General features: G+C 43.3%; 1 protein-coding gene across 1 annotated transcript in view; it reads right to left on the bottom strand.

Annotated features, from left to right (window-relative positions):
* Nucleotides 1-10,790, bottom strand: part of DOK5 (docking protein 5) — a 128,290-nt gene extending 117,500 nt beyond the window's left edge. The window contains exon 1 of the mRNA XM_015596946.1: nucleotides 10,641-10,790. Coding sequence (XP_015452432.1) covers nucleotides 10,641-10,706 — 66 coding nt within the window. The 5' untranslated portion in view covers nucleotides 10,707-10,790. The remainder of the gene's footprint in view (nucleotides 1-10,640) is intronic.
* Nucleotides 10,791-10,796: the final 6 nt, after the last annotated feature.

The raw sequence follows: 10,796 nt of genomic DNA, 5'->3' as shown, positions 1-10,796 counted from the left end.
ACTTGGAACTAAAGAGACTATTTCGTGTGTCTGGCACGCTCTTCACATCCACAACTATGCTTCTGGCTCCAAGGAGGCCAGGTGGGGAGAGAAGGAGGTCAGACATTTATATCTCCATTTTACTGCGACGGAAGCCGAGGCGTGAGCAGCTCAGTGACAAGCTCCGGTCCCAGCAGATGGCCAGCAGCAGGACGGGGTAAAAAATCAGGCGCTTCTCATCCCGGCCAGGTCTCGCTTCTCCACGTGTCTGGCCTGCTCTGAGCGCGGCAGGGGGGATGCTGCCGCAGGGCTCCAGACAAAATCACGCGAGAGAATTCCACCACGCTCTCGGAATTTCTTGGGGTGACGTGAGTATGCGCACACGTCAGATGCTAGGATGACTGTCTGTTTCATCATTTAATATGCAAAATGGCACCAGAGGGTTTCAATCACATACTTAAATGTGTATTGAGCACGTACTCTGTGCCCAGACACTATTCTAGCTACTGAGAATTCAGCTGTGAACAAAACAGAAAGAGATCTCACCCTCTCCATGTTCAAGGCCAGTAGAAGGAGCGAACGACAGAGAAACGGGTAATTTTAAAGACCGTGACAGTTGTGAGGGTTGATCCTGCAAGAGGCAGGAAGCGGGGGGTGGGGGGGGGGGGGCAGAGAACACCTGAGAGAGGCCACCTGCAGTTGGAGAGTCAAACGGTCTCTGCGGAGGAGACTTCTGAGCCAACGACTGAAGAGCGAGCACACAAGAGCGCTGTGGATAAAGGGACGGTCAAGTGCAAACGACGGGGAAGAAAAAAGCTTGTCCCGGGAAGACCAGGAAGGAGCTCATGTGGCCGGAGCTTAGAGACGAAAGAGAGGCTCAGAACTCCTCGTGGTTCTTAATATCATAAGTGGAATATTCAGAAATCGTTTCTAGCTGCATAAATAGACTGATAACCCCTCCTCCCAGCTGGACCCACTGGACGCATCTCGCGAGACTGATTGAGCTAATAAAAATATTAGCTTATATCTTTTTACATATGTCTTTTGACCCAAGGCATACTGATCGAATTTTCAATTTTACAAATTTATTTTTAGAATAAAAATAACGAGCGGTCATGGTGAACATACGATTCGTCGTATCTTCTGGGTCAAAGTCCCCTATAGCATTACCCAGGAAGGTGCTTTTCTAAGAAAGGAGATCATCTTCTATGTATGTCTAAATCCTTATTTAATAACCTTTTTAAGTGGAGTAAAAAAAAGATTTTTACTCCACTTAAAACCACTCTTCCAAGAAAAAAAAGACTGCAAAACTAAAAAGAGTCTAATCATAAAATTGCCAAGAACTCTGTCTCATACTTGAGAAAATCTATATACAAATCCATACACAAATGAGTCCGTTCCTCATCTATTGGATTAGCAAGCCCTTGAAGAAGCTGTCAAAGCATTCTTGCAAGATGAGAGGATGAAAGGGACATTCTCACAGAGTGCTGGGGACACCCTCCAAGGGGACTTGGAGAAGCCTTTGTATGCGAAGATGCTTTGGGCAACGAATCCCAGTTCTAGGGATTGAGTCACCATCATGCTCACCCCTGGGTGAGAGGTGGGGTGGTCTGCGACAGTGTTTGTAACAGAAGGAGAGAAGGAAGGACGCAAATACTTCAAAACACATGCAGCTTGAACTCATATCCAGGCTCTGCCATGGACCGGCTGGGTGACTTGGATAAAAACTTAAGTCTCAGAAACTCAGTTTTATGATCTATAAAATGGGCACAAAAATAACACCTATTTCATGCACACAGTTAATAAGTAAACACAAGGAAGGGAGGGAGGGAGGGAGGGAGGAAGGAAAGAAGGAAAAATCAGCAAATAAGTATATTCGATATATTCATGCACTGAATCCTATCCACTTATTGAAAAGCATGATATGTTGCTAAATAAGAAATCATGAGCAGAAGAGTACGTGATTATATATTGCGTACATGCGCATACACTCACGACTTTGATACATAAACTATTCTAGAAGAAACATTCACGGTGGTTGTTTCCGGGGAAGGGAACTAGATGATTTCTAGGGGCATAAACCTTGAACCTTCGAATTTCGTACCAAGTGTACATATTACCTATTCCCAAAAGCATCAAATAAAATTTAATTTTAAGGACATCAATTCAAACCTCCAGTGTTAATTGCTGTCTTCCCTGATACTGAATTTGCATACCAATAGGAATTAGGAGAAATTCTAGAACATTCTACCACTCGAGAATAGAATCGACAACGAAATCAGGTGGGACATAAGCGAAGCTTTCTACTTGCCTTCTTACATTTGAATATCTCATTGTATTATTCTGACCTGCAGGAAAATTGTTCATTCATTCAATCAGCAAATATTGAACACGGACTGTGGGCTAAAAGCCGGGATACAGCAAAGCACAAAACAGCCGAGGCCTTTGGTCTCACAGAACTTACATCCTAGTGGGAGAAAACATAACTGCCCCCCCACCAAAAAAAAATTAAGAAGAAAAATATCTGGCACAAAAATAAGAAAATTAATCTTTAAAAAATCCTATGCATACTCTTAGAGTGACATTTTAGAAGGGTCTAAGGGGAAGACGAGATATGGCGGTCAGGGCAGGTCATTTTGAGGCAGGAAGTAAAAAGCTAAAATCTGGATACCAAGAGAGAACCACCAGGCAACCAACAACCAACCAGAGCTCAGCCAATCAGTGGAGAAGACAGATTAGGACTGAGCCCTCCCCAGCGGCAAATCCCCCAGGAAATTTTGCATTTGAATTGACAGATGTTGAAGACCAGACTAATTTCATAACATGTAGGTTTGGGGCCACTACTGGTGAAATATAACTCAAGCTCGAAAGTGTGTCTTTTGCAAGAGAGCCAAAATAACTGCATATTGGCAGACCAAAAAAAACCTGGAAACTTGAAGAAATTGTTCCTATGAAGAGTCAGTTTTGCTGGAGGATTCAAAGACGCATGATTTCTTAAAGGTTTTTTAAACAAATTTCTTTTATTGAGTTAATGTGTGGCGCTAAGATAATAAAATGCATTTTAGGATTTTAATTGCTTTCCTAAACAGTGAAACGTATAAGTAAAAGGTTTGAATTCAAAGTAGTGTTTTAATTTAATTTGAGTTAGTTCATTCATAAGACAGACTAATTTCTCTTTCCATTAACCACTGAAGTATTCACTGTATACATGAATAAAGGGAAGCTAAGATAAAGGTTTAGACAAATTTGAGATAAGTTTATGGTTTTGGGGGGAGTTGGGATGAGAAGTGACAAATACACCTATGGAGATATTATATGGAATTTCCTTAAGACAATAGTATTAAATACAAGGGATCTTTTTTTCCTTAGGACCCACATGCCAAAAAATATCTAGACATATTTTAAAAACTGTCAAATATCAAGAGTTAGAAGACAAACAATCCATTTAGAAAATAGGCATTAAAACATGAATAGGCATTTTTCCAAAATGTAAATACAGATGCCAAATAAGCACGTGGAAAAAGGCTCAACGTCACGGCCCATGAGGGAAACGCACATTAAAACCACAATGAGATATGGATAAACACATCAGAATGTCTAAAATAAAAAATAGAGACGACACCAGACAGCAGTGACGACAAATTCTGGCAAAGATGCAGAGAAACTGGATCACTCATACGTTGCTGTTGTGAACGCGACATGGTAAAACCACTGTGAAAAACAGTTTGGCAGTTTCTTAAAAAACTAAGCAACTATCAATACAAACTCATCCACTGCTCTCCTGGGTGTCGACTTAGAGGTATGAAAACTTAACGTTCACTGGAAAACCCTGTACACAATGTTGATACCAACTTTATGCATAACAGCCTCAAACTGGAAACCAGCCCAAAGGTCTTTAACAGATGAATGGCTCAACAAATTATGGTACATCCACACCATGAAAACAGCAAGCCCAAAAGGTTACACACTCTATGGTTCCATTTATAAAATGATCTTGAAATGATAAAATTGTGGAAATGGAGAACGGGGTGTGGTATATCACTATGCATTATTTCCCACAACGGCATGTGAACCTACTATTACCTAAACATTAATAACTTTGCATTTTAAAAAAATGAGGCAATGGTTCTTAACCTTTTGGAAGGTGTAGAGGGTGGGAGACGAGAGAGCCTGGGCCAGGGTGGTCCAGATCCCTGCAAGAATCTGGTAAAAGCTATGGAGCATCACCTGAGAATAGTCACCTGCCTCATCAATCCAGAACCTGCTCAAGGACTCCACTTAAGAACATAATACACACAGCTAACATGCATGTTCTCTGGGATTCAGGCCATGGACAGGCTTAGAACACTAGTAAAATAAAGACAGTCCCCCACCTGCTTTGTAAAAATCAGCAGCGAGATACTTATCCAAAATTCAGCCATCTGTATTCTAGAAAGAAGCTATTTTAACTTCAGCATTCACACATATCTGTGGCATTTCTAAACTCACAATTTCATTTTGAAATTCACAGAAACAGGGGGTTGGCAGGAGGAAGGCATCGTAATCTCTTTCTGGCTTAGAATCTCTAAAGGTTTATTTGCACCCAACTGGAATCAAATTCCTAGAGTGAGAGGAAAATCAGAATCGCCCATCTCATTTCACAAACACAGAGCAGGGAGAGATCTGAAGATATATCTTCTCTTTAATATTTGACCTGTTACTCAGACTAGTTCACCCTAAACATAGTGAATATAGTAAACTCCAGTCAACAGTGTAAGTCCAAAATTAGACTCTTAGTTCTTGGAGGATGTTGGCTGTGCCCGTCTTATTTAAGGTGGTTTTTCCAGAGCTTCACACTAGTAGGCACTTAATAAATAATTTGATGAATGACAAGATAAATGATAGCAAATATATCCCAAATGAAAAGTAAATTCTTAAAATACCGAAGGTAATGATTCCCCAACAAAAATTACAAAACTGCTTAAAAATAAATATTTCTAGCCATCTAATGAATACAATTAAAAAATACATTGGCAGATGTGGGGGAAATCATCGCATCAGTAATTTGGTTTATGTCTATACACAAAGTCCCTAAATTGGCCATTCTTTGCTTAAATCAGATTTAAGGATGACTATTAAAGGCAGACTTTATGCATAATTAATCACATCATCCACATAGGCCACCGAATGAAGGTGACTAAAATACTAGCTGGAAAACACTTTGGACATGAAAACTGGTGAAACTGTGTGGTTTTGACGTAGGCCTGCGCACTCAGGCTATCTGACAATAAATTTCCCTAATGGCAAAGTGATCCCCAATGCCTCTTTCTCTTGAGGAAGAAAACCACACGTCCTATATCTCACAGAATGGCTGTACGTGTTGGTGTGTGCGTGCGCGTGTACATATACTGGTGTGCACTCATAGTATATGATGAATTTATTCTATCTCTATGAGTTTTATATTATAATCATAACTTTTGTCATGGTGCCATAAAAAATGTAGATTCCTGATCATCCATAAATTCAACATTCCTAAATGAAATACAAAAGCCTCTTTGGCATACTGGGTCAAGTGAAACCAAGAAACGAAGAGGTAAAAAAAAAAACTTCTTTGTAAAATCTGGTCATTAACTAAACCAATTTTCTCTATCCATTCTTTGCCACCCAGGAAGACCCCCCAGATGAACAGAAATACCCCCTTGTCTGATGAGCTCACGCAAACCAAAGTTACATGGAAATGACTTTTTCTGGCCTTGACATCTTTGTCATTTACCTAAGGAGCATGAAAAATCCCATGAGGGCAAATATTCCTTCTATACCTTAGCACCAGTGCCAAACACTATTTATCCTTGTGTGTCAATTATTCCACAGACACTGTTTGTTTTCTGAACTAAAGAGCCAGTTCTTTGCGGATGAGAGCTATTTCAACAGAAGCAGTGACAACAGAAACGACCTAAGCGTCACTGTCCTCTAGCCACGTGCAGTAAGAGTGAAAACAGTAATAAACATTCATTGGGTTTCCACTGTATCAAGCATGTGTTAAGCTCTTTTATGAGGATCATCTATTAGGTGGGTTTTATGAGTCTCCCTATTTCTATAAAAGACTGAGGCTTACAAATGTTAAATAACTCATCAAAAGTCACCTACCCGGTCGCTGAATTGGAATCAACTCATGTCAGTCTCGTGTCAGAGAATATGCATTTAAACCAGTACGTAGTGATGGATTCATTCATTCATTCAATACATCTTCATCGAGCGCCCGCTCTGTGCTGGGCACTGTTCCAGGCACTGGGGTTCGGCTGTAATATAATTAAAAGATAGAGAATTCCCAGCCTTCGCGGAGCTTTCCGTGTTATCTGGGGATACACAGGCCACTACATGATGGAGGTGATAAGTCCAGAGAGAAAAAAAGGAAGGGATGGGAGGGGAAGGAAGAAACAAGATCGGGTGTCTGGAAGGCTTCAGTGAGAAGGTGGCATTTGAGGCAAGGCTGAAAGGGGGTAAGGGAGGGAACCAGGAGGAGATGGGGGGTGGGGGCGGAATGGCATTCCAAGCAGAGGGGACAGCAATAGGAAAGGGTCTGAGTCAGCACAGGGCCTCAGAGCTCGCTGTAAAGCTTTTACCCTGAACTGCGGGGAAAGCCCTTGGTGGCCTGAGCAGCCAGGGACACACGTTAGGAGGTTATTGCAACATAACAGGGAGGACGGGATGGGGGCTCGGACCAGGGTGGCAGTAGTGAATGGTGTGAGATAGTCAGATTCTAGATATATTTCAAAGACAGAGCCCACGAAATCTCCCGATGGATTAGTTGTGGGAGCAAGAGATAAGGGAAGGAGAGAGAGAAGACAGGGGGTTTGATCGCCTGCTTGCTTGCTGCCTTGACTTTTACCAGGGCAACTAAAATGCTGGGGTCTCTAATGGCTGAGATGCAGGCTCCAGTAGAAGCCGGTCTGCATAAAACAATCAAAGGTCTGGATGCATTAAGTCTGAGGCATCAGACCTCCGGGCGGAGATGTGGGAAGGACAGGACAGGAGGTCCTTGGTACACAAAAGCATAGAGATGCTATTTAAAGGCGAGTCATCGAGGGATTGAGTGTAGACACAGAGAATAAGTCTGAGGCTTGGACTGTAGACAAGACACAGCAATTACTGATTGGGAAATTCTCTTAGTTGCAAAGGAAGAAACCAAGAGAGGACAGTTCAAATGTGCTGTGCAAGCCACATACTCAGCCGGGTTAATGATGTGCCAATCGCCTGATTCGTCAGTCACCCAAGAATAAACTTTGAGGCCCTTTCGTGAATTAGCCGAACAATTGTAGACAGCTGCTCCCCCTCCCCTCCCCACAGCCCCCCAAATAGTAACGTGGACATTCCTGAACATTACCAGGGCAAAGCTTGAGACCTCTGTGAACCAATGGAGATTAAGCTGGAGAATGAATATGTAAAGATACTGAGACTTGAGTTACACTAGTTGAATTTCATTAAGCTTTGCAACGTTTAAAGAAAAAAGTCAAGACAGATTTGATTGCTTAATCATTTAAACTGTTTAGGATCTCAACTGTACATAACCACTTACCCGCGACCCATTGGAATGGCGATGGTCTTAGAATGCTTCCTGTCCCATTTAAAAATCACTTAAATGGATGCAATTTGTAAAAGTCTCATCCAATGAGAACGTCTACCATGCATAAACATCTATGCCTTTGGACACTTGGAGAAATAAAGATAAAGAAATCAGTAATCCCTATATCCTCCCACTAATCGTAACTCATCCCTGATTACATTAAAGAAATAACACAGTCAGAATCAATGCTGTACGCTTTCGCTGCATTGTCAAAGGCATCTTACTGAATGCTCCCAACATAACAAAAGAGCGTTCGCTGTACAGATTGGAAAACCAAGGCCGAGAGACGGCAAGGGCCACAGAACTCACGAGGAATAAGCAGAATCTATTCTCTTCCTCTTTTCTCAAATCCGAGGGAGTATTTCTTGGCACTGCAGCTGCTCGCCACGAAATGTTGTTTTCTTGTTTAATTATAAACCCTCCTAAACATGGTTCTAATCTGCAGACACTTGTCTGGATTCCATTAATAAAATCACTATGTCATATCAGTGCTTAAAGAGGCTTATGGATTGCAAAGTCACGCGTTCACTCTGTAGTTCAACGCCTATTTCGACGTGCACTTGATGAGTGCCCGCTCTGTACCAGACGCCGTTCCCTACCTCTCCCAGACACTTACGCGTGCTGCATGCTGTTCTAGGCTATGTGCAGCCTAGCTGGGTCCATCAGCATTTCTTTCTTTGGACAGAAGGTCCCTGTACCATTTCCCTGAGACATTCTTCACCTGTAAGGCATTACTTACAGTCTCCATTTAAAACTTTAGTTGGCACTATCTTCTGACAACTCTGTAATCAACCTCCTTGGTTTGTGTAGACAAACTATATCATGAGAACACTTTTTAAAAATTAACTGGTGATGACACCAATGTTAATAAGTAGGATCAGATTTGTTTGATTATATTTTTGACCTTTTCTCTCCATGAGCAATGACCATCATTCAACAGATATTCTAAAATGTATCCGAGTGTTCACACAGACAATGAATAAATCTTGAGAAAGTATACTCGCTGCTGGCATCCAAAATACTGTTAAATATAAAATGAATGCAAACTAAAACTATTTTTCTCTTCCTTCTGCTTCCAATACCTGTCCATAAACATTGGCATGCACATAAGACTATATTGTGTCAGCTGTAATACTACAGAAAGATAATCTCAATTACCATAAGCTAGAAAATTATGGTAACTACTCTTTCAAATAAATCACCATGTGTCACAATTTGGCATAAACCCTGATCCTTATGAATAATTCACAGTTTGAGCATTAATAATGCATGTCTTCTTCCTGTTGGAATGCTCCTGACACAGAATGGATATCTCTTAACAATTTCCTCAGTTGACATGATGGAGTAAATCTAAAATTAGACTGGTGTTTTTTAAAGCTCCCTTTAATACTGGAACACTCTGGCTGGCCCGTAAGGTTATCGAAGATATAAAGTTTCTATCATTTCTCGTCCTTTGCATGAGAGTCACTCAGGTAACTACTCCAACAATAGTTGATCGTGCTGATGAGAATCTGTGCACAGCAAAATAGAAAATCAAGAAAACAGGCAGGGCTGATAGGGACTGGTTAGTTCTGTTACCTTCCTCCCTGGTGATGTATTTATATATTCACAATGACAGGATAACTAAAAGAAAACACGATAACAAAAACATGGTAACCATCAGGGATGAATGGATGGATGGATGGATGGATAGATGGATGGAAGGAAGGAAGGAAGGGAAGAAGGGAGGAAGGGAGGGAGGGAGGGAGGGAGGGAGGGAGAAAGAAAGACAAGAAAAGAAACCAAAACAAGTCAGGCAAGAGTTTTTAATAATTACAGATGTTTCCGATAACCAGGTTTTCCTCCCTGGCTATTTACCACGGTAAAATTTCCTTTCGATTTTCATTAAAATTATCTGGCATATTTAAAAAAAAAAAAAAAAAGGGTCCAAAAACCAAATAAGAGAAAGGTGCCAATGACATATATTTGTGGATAAAGACGTTTATCACCGTAACTCTCCCCCCAGGGGGGCCATGCCACGTCATTACGGATATTATAGGGCTTTCAGACACGACCCAAGTATACTTTCCTCCCCCACCTCCTTGCCAAACGCACACAATAAACAAAGACAGCAACAACACTTGACACAAGGCAAAGAGAAATGAGGGAGTTCAAAACTAAAAAAAAAAAGAAAGAAAGAAAGAAAAATTCCAGTATCCTCCCCTCCCTCAGGAATTCCTCCGCCGACACTCTGGCCCAAAGAGAAGCAGAGAGAGTGTCCTCTGAAGTCCCATCGATGAAGAGAAAAGGGAAAAAGGGAGTTTTAGGAGAGGCGCCACCCCTGCGCCAACATGTCTCCACGAGTCCCCTCGGGTTCGCTCATTCTCTCTCTCCGGACGTATTTAGGGAGCACTTGCTCCGAGTCAGGTGTCACCTTCCTCCCTGAGTAATCTTCCAGGGGGTGCCACTGTGTCGAGCAGCAGAACCCCATCGCCCAGGCTAAGGACAGGGGCGCGTTCAGACTCGGGTGTCCACCCCACGCTGGCCCAGCCGGGGGCCACCCACACCTCCTCTGCCAGCACCTGGGACGGCGCCGGGTCACTGTGCAGGACCCGGAGTCCGAAGAGACCTTTCCCTGGGCAGAAACGTCTCCCTGGGGTCAGAGGGTCGCTGACCTCGTTCACAGCCAGCCAGCCGATCGCCCCCCACCCCCCGGGAAAAGTTACGTGGGCGGCGAGTGGGAAGAGGGGACACCGGGGGCCTCCGGCAGGCTCAGCACCCCGCCCCGGTTCTCAGCCCTAACTCCCATGGCTACCGAGAAATATTTATTTCGAGCGTTTGGGCTCCAGCGGCTACTGAAGCCGACCACGCGGCCACCATGGGAAAGCCAGGTCTGGGAGAGATAAAGATAGAGCCATCGCATACCTTAGACCTGGCCTTCCGGCGCCCGCCGCGAAGGTGCGGGTCCCGGCGGAGAGCGCCCCGAAATCCTGCTCCCTCCAGGGATGCTGGCCAAGGAGAAAGACAATTGAACCGGCGAACGGGGAAATCCATGAATCCATAAAGGATCGATACTTACCCCTAGGCGCCTGCTCCGGATCCTCACGTACCCTTGCTTCACGATGTCATTAAAATTGGAAGCCATCCCGGCCAGCCGGTGACCCCCCTTCACCCAGGCGCGCGCACCCCCGGCGGCTTTGGGGAGGCTGGGGCGCAGGGTCCGGGAAGGCGTGGG

This window comes from Pteropus alecto, unplaced genomic scaffold, assembly GCF_000325575.1.
Source record: "Pteropus alecto unplaced genomic scaffold, ASM32557v1 scaffold45, whole genome shotgun sequence".
Lineage (NCBI taxonomy): Eukaryota > Metazoa > Chordata > Mammalia > Chiroptera > Pteropodidae > Pteropus > Pteropus alecto.
This window is presented reverse-complemented; position numbering and strand designations above follow the sequence as displayed.